The 19507-nt window shown below is 45.1% G+C and overlaps 1 protein-coding gene across 1 annotated transcript in view; it reads left to right on the top strand.

Moving 5' to 3' along the window:
* Window positions 1-19507, top strand: part of VPS13B (vacuolar protein sorting 13 homolog B) — a 1386889-nt gene that overhangs the window by 229391 nt on the left and 1137991 nt on the right. Inside the window, exons 9-11 of the mRNA XM_069731647.1 lie at window positions 3364-3459; window positions 6026-6148; window positions 8378-8515. Of these exons, the coding sequence (XP_069587748.1) occupies window positions 3364-3459; window positions 6026-6148; window positions 8378-8515 (357 nt within the window). The remainder of the gene's footprint in view (window positions 1-3363; window positions 3460-6025; window positions 6149-8377; window positions 8516-19507) is intronic.

Consider the following 19507-nt stretch of genomic DNA (forward strand, 5'->3'; position numbering starts at 1 on the left):
CGTAGTATATTGCCCAGCCACATAGTATATTGCCCAGCCACGTAGTATATTGCCCAGCCACGTAGTATATTGCCCAGCCACGTAGTATATTGCCCAGCCACGTAGTTCACGTAGTATATTGCCCAGTCACATAGTATATTGCCTAGCTACGCACAAAGCCACATAGTATACAGCACAGAGCCACGTTGTATACAGCACAGAGCCACGTAGTATACAGCACAAAGCCACATAGTATACAGCACAGAGCCACGTAGTATACAGCACAGAGCCACGTAGTATACAGCACAGAGCCACGTAGTATACAGCACAGAGCCACGTAGTATACAGCACAGAGCCACGTAGTATATTGCCCAGTCACATATACAGCACAGTCACATAGTATGCACCATATCCCTGTTAAAAAAAAAAAAAATTAAAATAAAAAATAGTTACATACTTCCCTCCTGGAGCCTCTGTATCGAAGCAGCCGATTCCCGATGCTTGGCGCGCAGTCCGGTCCCAAGAGTGCATTGCGGTCTCGCGCAATGATGACGTAGCGGTCTCGCGAGACCGTACGTCATCATCTCGCGAGACCATAATGCATGCAGCGGTCACCGGGACGTCGCGCGGAGCGGAAAAGGCCGGTTCCTGATCTGGAGGGTGAGTATGTAACTATTTTTTATTTTTTAAATTATTTTTAACATTAGATATTTTTACTATTCATGCTGCATAGGCAGCATGAATAGTAAAAAGGTGGTCACACAGGGTTAATAGCAGCGTTAACCGAGTGCGTTACACCGCGGTCAACGCTGCCATTAACCCTGTGTGAGTGCTGACCGGAGTGGAGTATGCGGACGCCGGGCACTGACTGCAGGGAGGAAGGAGCGGCCATTTTTTCCGGACTGTGGCTGTCGCTGATTGGTCGCGGCAGCTATGACAGGCAGCTGCCGAGACCAATCAGCGAATGACTAACCGTGACAGAAGGACAGACAGACGGAAGTGACCCTTAGACAATTATATAGTAGATCATCTCTGTTCTCACAAAGGGAAGGATTTTTAATTATCTAGTCAGTCTATAAGTGGTGGCGTTTTCTCTAGACAAGGAGCACAGTGCTTACAAGCTCTTTGCTGGATCTGGCCAACTTCAGTGCTCCTCCGACACTGCAGAGACAAAGCTGTTTGTCTGCAGCATGGGAGATGTCCGAGCAACCAGTTCACGCATGGAGCATGGCCAGGCCACTGGTCCAAACTGTCTGTCAAAAGCACAGTACCCCGGCAAACTGGAATCTGGGGGGCAGAGCAGCGGTGCACTCCTGATCAAACAACATGAACCCAATAAATCTGCGCCCTAATGCAGTGACACCTTCTGTATTAAGGGAAATATTGTCTTTTTGCCTTTGCAACAGTTCTTCTGGGGAAGAGTGGAGGACCACTACCAAGCAGTGGTCCTATCTAATGATGAGCGAGTGTACCCGTTGCTTGGGTGACCTCCGAGTATTTATGACTGCTCGGAGATTTCGTTTTCATCCCGGCAACTGAATGATTTACAGCTATTAGCCAGCCTGAGTACATGTGGGGGTTGCCTGGTTGCTAGGGAATCCCCACATGTAATCAAGCTGTCTAGTAGCTGTAAATCATTCAGCTGCCGAAAAGAAAGCTAATTCTCTGAGCACTAACAATTGCTCGGAGACCACCCGAGCGTGCTAGGGAAAACCCGAGCAACGAGTACACTCGCTCATCACTAGTCCTATCCGGTTATGGCTGTTGGTGTATTGCTGGGGTCTGCCATTCATTTGTTACGTCTAGTACTAAATTTCCCCACGAATGACCATTGCAGGAAAAATGACAAGCCAAACACCGTGAAACCGTTATTAGCTGGAGCCCTCAGGAGTCTGATCTGTGTGGATCAGTGGAAAACATATCTAAGGCAACTCTCCATGTGTTACATAAGACTGCTTTTACTGAAAACATTGAAAATCTTTATCTTTAAGGGCATGTGCACACACTGAGTAAAATTTTTGCACCATTTCTGCAGCTCTTGGCAGGAAAAACATAGCGGAAAAAACCCAAGTTTTTGCCCAATTTGAGAGTAATCAGTGGTGAAAACCGCAGGGCAAAACCCCCCAGAGAATTGACACGTTGAAGATTATTTTCTGCAAGTCAAAAATAAACAACGTGTGCATGACACTTCAGGTTTCTCATTCACTTTGCCGGGATTGCTTCAGGTTTTTCTATAAAGTCTGCATGGCCAAAACAGACCAAATCTGCAACGTGTGCACAAGCCCTAAGGCTATGTGCACACGTTCAGGATTTCTTGCAGAAATTTCCTGAGAAAAACCTGAAATTTTCTGCAAGAATTCTGCATGCGTTTTTTTACCACGTTTTTGGTGCGGTTTTGGTGTGGTTTTTTTGCGGATTTTTCTGGACATTTTCCAATGCATTATATAGTGGGAAATCCGCAAAAAATCCGCAAAATTAATGAACATGCGGTGTGTTTTTTTTTTTTTTTACCGCGATGCGTTTTTTTTTGCGGGAAAAAACGCATCATGTGCACAAAAATTGCAGAATTCATTCTAAATGATGGGATGCATAATGTATGCTGTTTTTTTTTGCGGTTTTATAGCGAAAAAACGCGAAAAATCAGCAATGTGTGCACACAGCCTAAGAGTGCTGTATGTACGGAAGAAGTAAAAACCAAAACAACCGCGTAAGATGAGAAGAGACAGGTTATGTTTGTAATACCATATTAATCAGTGAGCCTAAAAAAATAATAATCCACATTTTTCCACCTGAAATCTAGCTCGCCTATCAATAATTCTGAAGAGTTTGGGATTTATTAGCTGGGGACACATGAGAACTTGAGTGTTTCTTCTCCTTCCCTGTTCTTGCATACATTACCTATATAATATGCCGTTAATGTCTTGACAGATATAGATGTAAATATCTACAAGAAGAGCTGAATGACTAACGTTTAACCTTTTGCCTGTCACTTAATCTGCGCTGTACGTGATTTGCAAGAGCAGTGACATTTTAGGGGCTGCGCACCGCACACGTGTTGTTTTAAGATAGCCGGCCATTTTTCATCCAATGTATAAATTCAGCGTTGAGAGAAAAGGTGAAAGTAAATGAAAGGCAGTCTGCTGACTGGATGGGCTCCTGCCCCGCTTTACATTACGCTCGGCATATTTAACGTCAGCCTCCTATGCAGTGGTGTGGTTAATGTCTTGCAGCTGTTTCGTTGCACCTGTTTCCTGTCCAATAATACACTTTAGCCAATAGTGAACTTTAATTTGTCTTCATCAATGCAGTCTAGTAATGACAGATTGCCACTCTTTAATGCTGGCGCTGGCCTGGAATGAAGGTGTGTGTCGTATTGTTTTCCAGCTTACTGAAATGCAAGCCGAGAGCAGTTATTACAGCCCCCAGAAGGTGAAATCCAGAGAAGTCATACGCTGGGAGCAAGAAGGCACCACCATTGAGGTCATTATTTTTTTACAGCTTTCCAAAATGCATGGTTAGGCTTCTCCTGTTTTTAGGTATTAAAATTCACAATAATATATGAAAATAATTAAATATTTTTAGTTTAATGTTTACAATATTCTGTTTGTATGTGTCATATTTAGATTTTGCTATACACATTCGCAATTGTTCATTTGATTCCTAAATACAAACTTAAAGTGATTATCTGAGTCAAAGTCTGCAGTTAGTTAGTGACTGTAGACTTCCGAGTCCTCAGTGTGTGCATCACGCGGTGTCAGAATTCTAACGTGGAGGTCACGTTATCACAAATATTCAGTATGCATACTAAGCTGCCACATTCCATCTAGACGTGCATGGGCTCGCTAAATGAACTAGTGTGGAGTGAGGCCGCACATGTCTAGTCAGAATGTGACTAGAACAGTGGAGAATCCTTACAGCATGCAGTGTGCACACCGTGAGGACTGAAAAGTCTTCAGCCACATATAGTGACTGCATTATTTCGCCACAAGCCCCAAACAACCCCTTTAAGCAACTTTCAAAATAATATTCATTACAAATTTTTTACCATTTTGGTGTAGGAATGTAAAGTTGTTATCAAGTGATTTTGCAAAACTGATCTTTTGCAAATCCTTCAGAGCTCCTGGTTTGGTAGCCCTCCCCCTTCCTTTCTGTTTATGGTCGATATAGAAGAAGGGATGAGATTGTACACAGATCTGTAGGGTGGAGAGAAGGAATGTACAGTCTGAGGATAGAGAAAACAGGCGATAGAAATGGAGTAATGCACATAAAGAGGAAATTAGTGCAGGATAGAAGCTGTGCTGGCAAATATGAGCACCCCAGATACAAACAGGCCTTACATCCAGCCTATATTGCTGCCAGACTTACTCACAAGAAAAAGAATCTTAGATCACGAAAAATTTACAGTTTTTCCTACTTCAAAGGTGTCAATAGTAATTCAACCACCAATTATTGAGTTTTGCACAGATGTATATATATCTCAACCAGGTAAAATAAGCAAGCAGCAGATAATAACCACATAGATAAATGGCATTCCAGAGATAAGGCAGAACATTCAAGTTCATGAACATTTCTGGATATTGGGTGAATAACAAAAGACAAGATTAAAACTTTTGTATCTTGGTGGTTTTTTTTTTATCCTGGGATAGGACTGTTGAGATGGCTGAATACATTATTATATCTTAAATTACTATTTTGCACGTAATTGTAAAATGTTTTTAAAAATAAAAAAAGAAAAGGGTAACTAGTCATGAAGGTTTCAGAAAGGACATAAAGAAATAAGAATAGAAAAAAATAAGAAAGGATCATAACGGGTTTTCCAAAGGAAATGCGTGTCCTAAATGAGTTTTGGAAACTGCCTGAATGAGCAGTTGTTGTAAGGCTGGAAAGTCATAGAATACTGTCCAAGATTGTCAAAAAGCGAGAATTATCATTTTCTTCCTAATATGCAAAAGTATTTTGCTTAATTATTGTCCCAGATTCACAGAACTTGGCTGAGAACATGAAATCATCAGTTGATCACTAAACTTTTCTTTTTCTCAGTCATGTGACATCAGTATGAACGCATTATTTGTCACATGAAGACCACAATTTGTTGATTTGCTGGTAAGGGAAAGTCAGAGACAAAAATTGGTTATATTTAGAGATATGTTTAAAACCCAAGAATGTAAAAAATATAGGATTGGCATTTACGGTACAATAGAAAATTAATTGCTAGTGATTAGTGATGAGCGAACGTGCTGGGATAAGGTGTTATCTGAGCATGCTTGGGTACTATCCAAGTGTCTTCGGCGTGCTCGATTAATATGATTGAGTCCCCTTGACTGCATAGCTCACGGCTGTTCAACAGCCTCAACACATGCAGGGATTGTCTAACAAACAATCACGAGACATTCAGGTGTGGGGACTCTAACATATTATTCGAGCACGCCGAAGTCACTGGGTTAGCACCCGAGCATGCTCAGATAACACCTTATCCAAGCACTCTCGCTCATCACTATTAGTAATATATGTTATTTATATCACTAGGAACATTACAAGAGCACTATCTTCTTTTAGAGGGGTTTTCTCAACATCATAAATGCAACTTTGCAGTTAATCTCTTATGAAAAATCTTTTTTTTAAATTTTATATTGCTTAGGTTTCCGGCCACCTCTGCCGTGTATCAGCTGTGCGCAGTCTCCTAGGCAAGGAGCATAGCATTTGCAAGCTCTTAGCTTTACAGTTTGAAAGCGCGTATCTGGACCTGGCCTGATGGCCGTATCCTGCCAGCGTCATTGTCCCTGCACTTCTCAGATGTTGCAGAGACACAGCTGCCTATGTGTGAAGCATTGGACAGCGCAGAGTTTTGGCCATCAGTGCAGCGATGCCACTTGTTCCGAACTTTCAATCATTCATGAGCTCACCACCCCTCGGCAGGTAGGAAGCCGGCAAAAAAGGGGAACGGTGCGCTCCTGAAGATAGATATGTAGACAGCCCCTTTTTAAGGTTGTTAGGTGCAAGATGGTTTTATAACATTATGTCTATATTATCTGTTCTTGTTATGTAGGTTCTTATGAAGGGTGAACCATTCTTTGATTGCCAAGTTGGCTTTGTTGGAAATCAAGCTTTATGCCTTAAAGGGATTATGGGAATCAAAGACTTTGAAGAAAATACAATTGGAGCCGATTGTGTGAGTACCGATATTTTGCCATCTGTTGTTACTATTTGTTCTTTCATTATTTTGCATTTGTACAAACAATATGCTTCTACTTCTAACAAGCGGTCCCCACCAAGAACAGAAATGGTGGTCAGTCACCGCTTACCTTTAGATGTTCTAAGGTGATGCTTCATAGTGCCTGGCACTCTCAGTAGGCATGGTATACTCCTTTTTCTTAGTTGACATGGAAAAATAAGTGCTTTCCTTCTACCCAAAGCTGTCATCGATGGCTTCCTGGTTTTAGTGAATTATGGTAGACTGTAGAACTGATCTCCGAACACTTATCTATTTGAAGGTCATTCATGGCTATGTTGATGACTGAAAACGACAAAAGCTGCAACTAACGCACAGAGGGTTTTTCCAGTTTCCTGACATCTACGGAGGAGAAAGATCCTTATAAAAAAAAAGAACCAACCTACACTTGCCACTGAAATCCTCCCCCAGCTCCAGCCTTGTCGCTCTGCCTGATCCGAAGTGATTACATCCAGACCACCAGTCATCTCACCCTACAGCCAGTCAGTGATGTCAGTGGTCAGGTCACATCCAGGCCACCAGTCATCTCACCCTACAGCCAGTCAGTGATGTCAGTGGTCAGGTCACATCCAGGCCACCAGTCATCTCACCCTACAGCCAGTCAGTGATGTCAGTGGTCAGGTCACATCCAGGCCACCAGTCATCTCACCCTACAGCCAGTCAGTGATGTCAGTGGTCAGGTCACATCCAGGCCACCAGTCATCTCACCCTACAGCCAGTCAGTGATGTCAGTGGTCAGGTCACATCCAGGCCACCAGTCATCTCACCCTACAGCCAGTCAGTGATGTCAGTGGTCAGGTCACATCCAGGCCACCAGTCATCTCACCCTACAGCCAGTCAGTGATGTCAGTGGTCAGGTCACATCCAGGCCACCAGTCATCTCACCCTACAGCCAGTCAGTGATGTCAGTGGTCAGGTCACATCCAGGCCACCAGTCATCTCACCCTACAGCCAGTCAGTGATGTCAGTGGTCAGGTCACATCCAGGCCACCAGTCATCTCACCCTACAGCCAGTCAGTGATGTCAGTGGTCAGGTCACATCCAGGCCACCAGTCATCTCACCCTACAGCCAGTCAGTGATGTCAGTGGTCAGGTCACATCCAGGCCACCAGTCATCTCACCCTACAGCCAGTCAGTGATGTCAGTGGTCAGGTCACATCCAGGCCACCAGTCATCTCACCCTACAGCCAGTCAGTGATGTCAGTGGTCAGGTCACATCCAGGCCACCAGTCATCTCACCCTACAGCCAGTCAGTGATGTCAGTGGTCAGGTCACATCCAGGCCACCAGTCATCTCACCCTACAGCCAGTCAGTGATGTCAGCGGTCAGGTCACATCCAGGCCACCAGTCATCTCACCCTACAGCCAGTCAGTGATGTCAGTGGTCAGGTCACATCCAGGCCACCAGTCATCTCACCCTACAGCCAGTCAGTGATGTCAGTGGTCAGGTCACATCCAGGCTGGAAGAGACTTGGAAAAAAAACCTTAAAATAAAAATGCTTTCTGCAGTTTTCTTACCCTGAAATATTTTGAAAAAAAGAAAAAAAAAATGAAATGACATGCAGAATCCTATTACATAAGGGTATGGTCAGACGGTGCGGTGGCAGCCAGTCGGGTGGCCATATGGCTATTGCAATAGGAGGTTTAGTTGGATGTGGCTGGCCATACCGTCTAGCCAATCCTTAATTTTGTTTCTTAAGCAGATGAATTGGCACTGCTGCAGTAATAAAATTGATAGTCACGTATTTTGTGGTATCATAATGATGGATGAGAAGAACAAAAAAACAATTTTGGACCAAATCAAGTAAGACTACAGAGATGTCACTGAAAGCAAAGATCACCAAGCTACAACTTGCCTACTGTAGAATCACTGGAGAAGGACATCATGGTCGGAAGAAGGTGAAGAGGAAGACCAGCAACACCATGGCTTGATACAATCAAGATAACGGCAGAGAAGACCCTGGTTGACCTATCTAGGCTTGCACAAGATGGATCTTCCTACAGATTGTTCATCCATCAAGTAGCCATGACTCGAGATCGAGCATGAGGCCATTAAATAATCGTAATGCTATGAAGCCTCTCCTTATAAATAATGGTGATATAGCAAAGAATTAGGGAGCGAAGTAAAGCATTGTATATGTAATATTGTGACTTCTCTCCTTTTCTCCAGGAGGCCTGTTTCTTTACATGTGGGGAGAGTTTAAGCAACAAAGGAAACGCATATCTCACAAATTCACTGTTTGACTACAGAAGTCCAGAAAATAATGGAATACGAGCAGAATTTATTTTGGACTCTTGTTCTCATAAGGTCAGTAAGGAAGTAACTAAAGTTTATATGTTTAGTAGAAGCAGTTTGTGTCACCCTCTGCTCGTATTGTCTTTTTTGTGATTGTTTCTACTATATAGTCAGATCTTCATTACATCAGTAAGTTCTGCATCCTGGGACATAGAAAATATAAATGTTATACAACAAGATGTTAATGAGACAACAGCAGATTGTAATACAGTAAAGGTACCGTCACACATAATGATATCGTTGCAACGTCACGCTTTTGGTGACGTAGCAACGATCCCGCTAACGATCTCGTTATGTGTGACAGCGACCAGGGCAGGGCCGCGCTTAGGGTACCGTCACACTATAACATTTCGATCGCTACGACGGTACGATTCGTGACGTTCCAGCGATATCGTTACGATATCGCTGTGTCTGACACGCAGCAGCGATCAGGGATCCTGTTGAGAATCGTACGTCGTAGCAGATCGTTTAGAACTTTCTTTCATCGCTGGATCTCCCGCTGTCATCGCTAGATCGGTGTGTGTGACACCGATCTAGCGATCTAGCGATGCGATCCAGCGATGCGTTCACTTGTAACCAGGGTAAACATCGGGTAACTAAGCGCAGGACCGCGCTTAGTTACCCGATGTTTACCCTGGTTACAAGCGTTAAACTAAAAAAAACCAAACAGCACATACTTACATTCTGGTGTCCGTCAGGTCCCTTGCAGTCTGCTTCCCGCACTCAGTGACTGCCGGCCGTAAAGTGAAAGTGAAAGCACAGCCGCTGTGCTCTGCTTTCACTTTACGGCCGGCAGTCACAGTGCTGGAAGGAGACTGCAAGGGACCTGACGGACACCAGAATGTAAGTATGTGCTGTTTGTTTTTTTTTTAGTTTAACGCTTGTAACCAGGGTAAACATCGGGTAACTAAGCGCGGTCCTGCGCTTAGTTACCCGATGTTTACCCTGGTTACCCAGGGACCTCGGCATCTTGGTCGCTGGAGAGCGGTCTGTGTGACAGCTCCCCAGCGACCACACTACGATTTACCTACGATCACGGCCAGGTCATATCGCTGGTCGTGATCGTAGGTAAATCGTATAGTGTGACGGTACCCTTAGTAACCCGATATTAACCCTGGTTACCATTGTAAAAGTAAAAAAAAAAACCCACTACATACTCACATTCTGATGTCTGTCACGTCCACCCGCATCCACTGTGTCAGCGCCGGCCGTAAAGCAGAGCACAGCGGTGATGTCACTGCTGTTACTGCCGGCGCTGACACAGTCAGTGCAGGGAAGCTCTCGGCAGCAGTGCGTGCATTAGCAGCGCTCCTGCCGAAAGCAGTTTTAACCCTGTGGATTCCGGCGGGGGACGTGACAGACATCAGAATGTGAGTATGTAGTGTTTTTTTTTTTTTTACTTTTACAATGGTAACCAGGGTAAATATCTGGTTACTAAGCGCGGCCCTGCGCTTAGTAACCCGATGTTTACCCTGGTTACCCGGGGACTTCGGCATCGTTGAAGACAGTTTCAACTTGGTATCGGGGAGCGGTGTGGCTGTCTCTGAGACTTCAGAGATTTTGGACATTTTTGCGGATTTTTATGCGGACCTATATTCCTCTCAGGTAGATGGGTCGGTGGAGGACACGGTGGCGTTCCTTGAGGAATTGGAGCTCCCAAGGCTGAGTGACATAGATAGAGAAGATTTGGAAGCTCCCATCACGGAGGAGGAGTTGGGTCGGGCACTGCAGTCTATGGCTAATGGGAAGGCACCTGGCGTAGATGGATTTCCTGCTGAAATTTATAAAAACTTTGGGGAAGTGCTGATCCCTAAATTAAGGGTACTTCTGGAGGAGGCTAGGAGTGGCGGTCGTCTACCGGCATCTATGCGGGAGGCCATAATAGTGGTGATTCCTAAGGAGGGGAAGGACCCGACACAGCCGGATTCATATCGGCCAATCTCCTTGCTTACTACAGACGTTAAACTTCTGGCTAAGGTGTTGGCGATGAGGTTGACAAGTGTTATTTCCGGCCTGGTGCACTCAGACCAGTCCGGCTTTATGCCTGATCGGTCCACTGCGATCAACTTACGAAGGCTGTATATGAATTTGCAACTCAGATCCGATAACTGTGGCCAGAGAGTTATTGCATCTTTAGACGCTCATAAGGCGTTCGATAGTGTGGAGTGGGGATATCTCTGGCAGGTGCTCCGGAGTATGGGGTTTGGACCGCAGTTCATATCCTGGATTCGACTGATGTACTCGATGGCTAGGGTTAGGGTAAATGGGGAGTTATCACGGACCATACAACTGGCTAGAGGGACGAGACAGGGGTGTCCGCTCTCTCCTCTTTTGTTTGCTCTGGCTGTGGAACCACTGGCTGCTAAACTTCGACGGTCTGATGAGGTGACTGGGTTTGAATATGGGATGATTGAAGAAAGGGTGGCGTTGTATGCGGATGACATTCTGCTATTTCTGGCTGTCCCGGGTACGTCCTTGGAGGGAGCCATTGGGATTATTGAGCGTTTCGGATCGGTGTCGGGACTTAGGATAAACTGGAGTAAGTCTGTCTTGTTTAAGGTGGATGATGATGGTGGGGAGCCACTGGAGGATAGCGACTGGAGGTGACTAGCCAATTTAAGTACCTTGGAATATGGGTATCTATGCCTGTTACTGACTATATACATAGAAATCTGACTCCAATCTTAGGTGTTCTTCAAGCGAAAGCGGATGCTTGGCTTAAACTGCATTTATCTGCGGTAGGTAGGGTGAATCTTATTAAAATGATTTTGATGCCAAAAATACTGTATATTCTTCATAATGCGCCAGTTTGGATACCACGCGGGAGATTTAGACAGATTAACTCTCTGTTCAGGAATTTGATATGGGGGAGACAGCATCCGCGTATCTAACTGGAGACACTTCAGCGGCCCAAGGAAGATGGGGGGATTGGCATTGCCTAACCCTGAAATATATTTTCTTGCAGCCCACAGTCAGCATTTAAAAGGCTGGGCGCAGGAAGGGTCATCGGGGGCGGTACAGCGGCTGATGGAAGTGGTGACAAAAAGAAGGCCAGTGGTACAATGTTTGGAGGATGGATCCCTGGGGGCTCTGGGGAAATTATACCCGACTGTGTTGTTGATATGCAGGCTGTGGGGTAGGCTGAGACATATACGGGGGGTCACGGATTTGACTAGATTCTCGCCGCTATGGCATAACAGCAACTTACAGGAGTTTGAGGCACTTGGGGGTACTGACAGAATGGCAAGTCAAAGGGATTCAATATGTGTATCAAATAATTGAGCGAGGTGAATTGAAATCATTTTCCCAATTACAGGCAGAATTTGGTCTTGGGACTGTGGGGGAATTTCAGTATTTGCGGATGAGGCATGCTTTTGGAGTTCAGAGTAGAAACGGAGGTATTGGAATTCAGAGGGATATAGTACTGGAGTATGTGTGTAATGAAGGCACTACTGGCGGAGTCATATCTACTTTGTATAAAGATCTGTTGCACACTTTCCTATTGGGTTTTCCAATAATGGCGAGAGCTAAGTGGGAGAGGGATCTGGGTCCAATGGAGAATGAGACTTGGGAGTCGGTGCTAGAATGGGTCCCACGATTGTCACTGAGCGAACCGTATAGACTGTCACAGCTTTATGTGATACACAGGGTTTATAAGTCACCGATGGTGCTATATAAGGCTGGTTTGCGTGATGATTCTGAATGCCCGAGGTGTAAAACTGCAGATGCTGATATACTCCATATGATGTGGACGTGTCCGAGACTGGCTGCCTTTTGGGTGGTAGTTTTGAGTCGTATGGAAGGTGCGTATGGATGTAAGGTGCCAAGGGATCCTATAGTGTGCCTACTGGGGTGTGTGGATGAGATTGGAGTGGATAACAACCTAAAGATAGCTATTGCCAGATTGTTATACATGGCTAGGAAGGTAATAGCTCGAAATTGGATTAGGGAAGAACCGCCGTCAAGAGGAGAGTTCCTCCAGTATGTGAAGCAGGGCCTGACACTGGAAAAGGGGTTTTATAAAAAAAAGAGGGAACATCGAAATGTTCAATAAAATGTGGTCTCCGAGGATTGCTATGGGATAGGGGTATTATAGAGGGAGAGTAAATTAAGGTTCCTAATTAATGGTAATGTTAAATGTGGCTTATATTACTGGCCGAGGAATTAGATAGTATATTGGTCTAATGATGGAAGTGCTAAGCAAGGTGAGCTGCTTTGTTGGGTGGGGTTGGGGGGTGGTGGGATTGAAGGGGAATGTTTCAAGGGGGGGGGGGGGGGGCGGGGGTCCTGCGCTTAGTAACCCGATGTTTACCCTGGTTACAAGCGAACGCATCGCTAGATCGGTGTCACACACACCGATCTAGCGATGACAGCGGGAGATCCAGCGACGAAAGAATGTTCCAAACGATCTGCTACGACGTACGATTCTCAGCAGGATCCCTGATCGCTGCTGCGTGTCAGACACAGCGATATCGTAACGATATCGCTGGAACGTCACGAATCGTACCGTCGTAGCGATCGAAATGTTATAGTGTGACGGTACCCTAAGCGGTACCATCACACTAGACGATATCGCTAGCGATCCGTGACGTTGCAGCGTCCTCGCTAGCGATATCGTCCAGTGTGACAGGCAGCAGCGATCAGGCCCCTGCTGTGATGTCGCTGGTCGGGGAAGAAAGTCCAGAACTTTGTTTCGTCGCTGGACTCCCCGCAGACATCGCTGAATTGGCGTGTGTGACACCGATTCAGCGATGTCTTCGCTGGTAACCAGGGTAAACATCGGGTTACTAAGCGCAGGGCCGCGCTTAGTAACCCGATGTTTACCCTGGTTACCATCGTTAAAGTAAAAAAAACAACCACTACATACTTACCTACCGCTGTCTGTCCTCGGCGCTCTGCTTCTCTGGTCTGGCTGTGAGCACAGCGGCCGGAAAGCAGAGCGGTGACGTCACCGCTCTGCTTTCCGGCTGCCCGGCGCTCACAGCCAGAGCAGAGAAGCAGAGCGTCGAGGACAGACAGCGGTAGGTAAGTATGTAGTGGTTGTTTTTTTTTTACTTTAACGATGGTAACCAGGGTAAACATCGGGTTACTAAGCGCGGCCCTGCGCTTAGTTACCCGATGTTTACCCTGGTTACCGGGGACCTCGGGATCGTTGGTCGCTGGAGAGCGGTCTGTGTGACAGCTCTCCAGCGACCAAACAGCGACGCTGCAGCGATCCGGATCGTTGTCGGTATCGCTGCAGCGTCGCTTAAGGTACCTTCACACATAACGATATTGTTAACGATATCGTTGCTATTTGTGACGTAGCAACGATATCGTTAACGATATCGTTATGTGTGACAGCGACCAACGATCAGGCCCCTGCTGGGAGATCGTTGGTCGCTGAATAAAGTCCAGAACTTTATTTCGTCGCTGGACTCCCTGGAGACATCGCTGGATCGGCGTGTGTGACACCGATCCAGCGATGTCTTCACTGGTAGCCAGGGTAAACATCGGGTAACTAAGCGCAGGGCCGCGCTTAGTAACCCGATGTTTACCCTGGTTACCAAGCTAAAAGTAAAAAAAAACAAACACTACATACTTACCTACAGCTGTCTGTCCTCCAGCGCTGTGCTCTGCACTCCTCCTGTACTGTCTGTGAGCCGGAAAGCAGAGCGGTGACGTCACCGCTCTGCTTTCCGGCTCACAGCCAGTACAGGAGGAGTGCAGAGAAGCAGAGCGCAGCGCTGGAGGACAGACAGCGGTAGGTAAGTATGTAGTGTTTGTTTTTTTTTACTTTTAGCATGGTAACCAGGGTAAACATCGGGTTACTAAGCGCGGCCCTGCGCTTAGTTACCCAATGTTTACCCTGGTTACCGGCATCGTTGGTCGCTGGAGAGCGGTCTGTGTGACCGCTCTCCAGCGACCAAACAGCGACGCTGCAGCGATCCGGATCGTTGTCGGTATCGCTGCAGCGTCGCTTAGTGTGACGGTACCTTAAGTCTCCTTTAAATGGGAGATAACACAAAAGCTATATAAAACATCAGTAAACCTGGCAATACACCTCAGATAGCTGAGTGATGGTCCTGGCTTATCTCCTGTGAAAACAAAGGACTAGGCTTGTTAATACCTAGTAAGTCCAATTATCCTCTCCCTCCCCCACATCTGCTGTGAGGGAGAGTCTGTACACCCCTTTAGCCATTAAATGGTCCACAACTGATGGTTTTGGCCAGTGGTTATGTTATCCAGGGCATCATATGGCCACCTTAGATTGTGACTGCACTTGTGAAATAATGTTGACATTTTAGAGAAATATGGGGAGTTTTGATCAGTGGGGGTTCAGGGGCTTAGACCCCCAACATTTGCTATTATTAAGGAGCAAATTTCTCGGCTACACGCTACTGTCCTCCAACAATGAAGACGAGCTCTGTAGAAAGTCTCTAATCTGGGAAGAGCTGAGTGATCTGCTGAGCATTTCTGCTCCATCATCTTCGCGATTACTGGTTGTCTTCGCACGCAGACCTCCACTGGTCAAAATGGGGATATGTCTCTTTGAAAAATTAAACATTTTCTATAAGTACAGTTGAACTTTAAGTCTATGGTTCCAGAAGGAGCGATTGCTTTGTCTCCAGTGCTAGATTCACCAACTAACTAAGGTACCTCATCATGGCAATCCTTGGCCTTGATAGAATACGTTTGTCGAAAGCTGTGAGACATTGTACGTGTGTACAGATTTTTACCCTCTGAGTGTTCACATTTGCAAATGGCCAACAGAAACCTGGACAATCATGGGGAATTGATATTGAAATTATTGCAGAAAGTTGAAGTGAAAATTAAAAGGACTAGGCTTTATTTATGTAAAGGGGTACATCTCTTCTTAATGGCAGGTTTGTCATTGACTTCATTTTTTGTATCACAATGTTTGACAAATTTGGCACAATACGGTTGCCGATTCCAAGTCTGGAGCAAATTGACGTTGTGAAGTGTGACTGAGGTTTGGTATACACCGTTCACATGTATTGTGCTCTGTTGCTGATTTTCATTGCCTAAAGGGGTGTAACAAAGGGACAAAAAAAAGTTATCAATGGGATAACTTTCTGATCGTAGTGGATCCGATTGCTGGGAATTCCAGCAATCCCGAAGTCTGGGCTTTGGAACTCCAAAAATCGGCCTCTTCAGCCCATAGACATTGAATGGAGCGGAGATGAAGTGTTCACACCCTCCGCTCTACTCAAGATGGGGGTCCAGAGCCCAATCTGCAGATTACTGAGGATGCCGGTGATCAGATTCCCCAGTGGCCAGCAAGTTATCCTCCATTTTATGGATTTGGGATAACGTTTTTTTGTTTTTTTTGTTAATGAATATGTTCTCGTTGCCATTTGACAATAGAATGTCTATTTTCGTTCCTTTTTGTTTTTCTTTTTTAACATGGATATTTGTTTGAATTTGCCATATTCCGGCTACTAACATCAGGGGAAAAAAAATGTTGAAACCGCTAAAAAAATATTTCCTTTAAACTTTCATGTTGTCACATTACTCAGAGTGCAAGTAGGGGCATCCTACCTGGCAGGAACTGTGTGTAATTTCATTGAAAATTGCTTTAGCCATGGTCTGTTTGATGTTTCTAATCCGAACTATCCTGCCATATTGTGTCTGAGTGACTCCATGGAAAAGAAACTCCTCGTTTTCAGCATGGTAATTTTTGACTAATGCCAGCCAGCACTGGCCAAATTGAACATGACAGGGTTCTGACGGTCCCAGACACAAGTGGAATGTGGTGGGAGCCCACTCAGCTAAAATGTGCGGTCAACCAAAATTATTCCATTCTGTTTAGTCCTCATCGTTTCTGCATTTTCATTAAAACATGTCTAAAGTAGTCAAGTATCTAAACTGTCTAAGATAAATATTTTCATATGTAATGTAACATATTGTAAGGACGAATACAATCAGATCATTACTTGTGAATGCGAAGTTCAGGATTTTGTCCTCATATAACGGTCTTATAGATTCCATAGAATATGCCCTATTTATGTTATTGACGCTCAGATGTCAGCTTAGTGTGATCCGTCTCTCTCACATGCGAGAAATGGAGCCCAGGTGTGATGAAGATGGAGAACTTAATATCTCCATCTTCTCCATTGTCTTAGTGTGTGGATGTCGGACTGCACTTTGATGTCATCCGAGTGCAGTCCAATGTTTTACATGCATCCCTAGACTTGAATGGGTGTGCATGATCCAAATTGTAGAGCCATTTGCAGTATGCTGTTATTTTTTTTTTTTCAATAGACTAATCCGGTCTGTAAAAAAGCACACAGATCAGCACTGCCCCATAGTATAACATCGGGCTGAGTAGTGTCCAATAAAATATTGAAGAGCACTTGGCCGTGTTTATATGCTTGTCATAGGCAGAAAGATGGCACCAGATTTCCCATCATAAACCAGGGAAATTTGAGTTGAATAGATTTTATTGTTTAACAGATTGACTCAGATTTATTTCTTCTGTATATACAGGGTGGAGCGCGGTAATTTGCTGATTTGGGAATGAAATAAAAAAATTATGATCATTAGAAAAATTTATTTTATATTTTAATTATACTGAACAGTAATGGAATTTTTAAATTACATGGTTTTAAATAGTGTATCTGGCAAATGTCGACCTTCGCTATCCACACACTGCTGCATACGTTTTCTGAAGTTTTCATGAACTCTAACAAGCATGTCCACTGGTATTCTGCCAATTTCAGCTTCAATATTGTTCCTTAGGTCTTCCAAGGTGTTGGGACGGTTGATATACACCTTAGACTTAGACGCACCACACAGTGACGCGGTCCGAATGCAGAGGTCTCTCGTGAACTTCTCTGGGGTTTGTTTCACTCCAGTAACGCATATTTTGTTTGTTTACACACCCACTGAGGTGAAAATGTGCCTCATCAGAAAAAAACACAATTGCGTCACGGGGTATCGTTGCTAACATGTCTTCACAAGAGGTCCGCCGTGTCAAATAGTCCCATGCTGACAAATGTTGGACCACGCACATTTTATACGGGTGAAAATTCAGTTCATCATGAAGAATCCGGTGGAGAGAACGTCTTGAAATGCCAAGAGCAAATGATTGCTTCCGAGCAGAGCGTTTCGGAGATTGCAGTACTGCTGCTCTAACTCTCTCGATGTTTTGTGGTGTTGTAATCCTTCTCTCAGGTCCCCTTCGTACACATGACACATTCCCTACTGTTCTGAATGCATTCACCCAATTTACAATTGATTGCCGTCCAGGAACACGTCCGCGTGGAGGAACAGCGAATTGTAAACGAAAAGCACGCTGCACTGCAATGATCGAGTGGGCATTTGAAAAATACGCTTCAACACAAAATGACCTCTCCTCACGTGTCCACTGCATGATGGCAACTGAAAGGCAGAGGAATACAAATCTCCCATCAGCCACTGTAAGCCACACCCACTCTCCCCTCTCTTCGACCGACAGTGCCGCCACAGCATGCAGTGCAAAAAAGCAAATTACCGCACTCCACCCTGTATGATACAAGCTGCAGACAGCGTGGGGCAGAGAAGGAGACACTGAGCAAAATAAGAGGTAGCTGGCAAGAAAACTAGGGGCCCTTTTCAGTCCAATAGCTGATCACAATGCACAATGCCACCTGCTTTGGAGGTGGTAGGGGCCCGCTACCTCTTGGAGCCCGATGCGGCTGCTCAGGTTGCACCTATAATATGTACGACCCTGCTGAAATCCCTAGTGTGTGCTTGTATGGGGGTCCAGTGGGTGGTCCTACTAGTGACTGAAAGCTATCTCTGCATGCTCAGTCACACAGTGAAAATTGGCAATTACCAGTAGAACTTCCCATTGGACTCCTAGGCATACAAACGCCAGAGAAACTTTTACACAAATATGTCTAGCAATCTGATCAACTGCTGCGGCAGATCAGTTTCCATTGTCACGATGAACAGTTCCCTTTAAGCTGGTCATGTACAGTAGAAATGGGGTCTGGAAGACCATGTAATTTGTATGGGGCCTCACTATTCTCTCCTGATGGCAGATGTCTGGAGGAGAGGGATTGGGGGATTTGTATTTGGGCTACCCAATCTTTTTGATATGATGCTGATAAGCCATCCCCAGAGGTGCCTGGCAGCAGCTTACTCCCCTCTCCCTAATGAGAGCTTATGTATGTTAAGGGTGATGGCTGGCAAGAGATACAGCGGTCAGCTAAACCTGTCGTACCGGCAGCTATCTGATGTGCATAGCCAGCCCTAGCCCTCTTTACAGCTGTGCTTGACCCTTTATTGGGGAGTTTGGTTCAAGGGTTTCAGTCACTTTTAAAATGCAAGAAAAGCTGAATGGCACCCAGACTTGCGATGGATACCACGTCGATGGTCACATCTTCACTTCTAACTACTTGATTTGCCATTGTTTGGCTCCTGATTATCAACTCATCTTGGATTATTTGATCATCATCTTTATTAGTGGGCTACAAGCTCCATACCCATTTACTACTTCCATTAGTACACTGATGAAACGTTTGTACTTGTGACTACTGTATGTGTGTGTGTGTGTGTGTGTGTATATATATATATATATATATATATATATATATATATATACACACACACGCATACAGTAGTCAGTATATATATATATATATATATATATAGATTCAAGATTCAAAGAAGCTTTATTGGCAGGACCAAATACACATCAGTTTTGCCAAAGCAAGTGTATAGAGGCAATAGGGATAGGGACTGAGGGGATGTTGGGTAGGAGCTGTGGGGGGAGATGGATGGGGCAGGTTCAGGTTGGGGGCTATAGTCCATGGCATAGGGGAGGTGGATGGGGCAGATCCAGATTGGGGGCTATAGTCCATGGCATAGGGGAGATGGATGGGGCAGGTTCAGGTTGGGGGCTATAGTCCATGGCATAGGGGAGGTGGATGGGGCAGGTCCATTGTGGGGGCTATAGTCCATGGCATAGGGGAGGTGGATGGGGCAGGTCCAGGTTGGGGGCTATAGTCCATGGCA

This window comes from Ranitomeya imitator, chromosome 6 (assembly GCF_032444005.1).
Source record: "Ranitomeya imitator isolate aRanImi1 chromosome 6, aRanImi1.pri, whole genome shotgun sequence".
Lineage (NCBI taxonomy): Eukaryota > Metazoa > Chordata > Amphibia > Anura > Dendrobatidae > Ranitomeya > Ranitomeya imitator.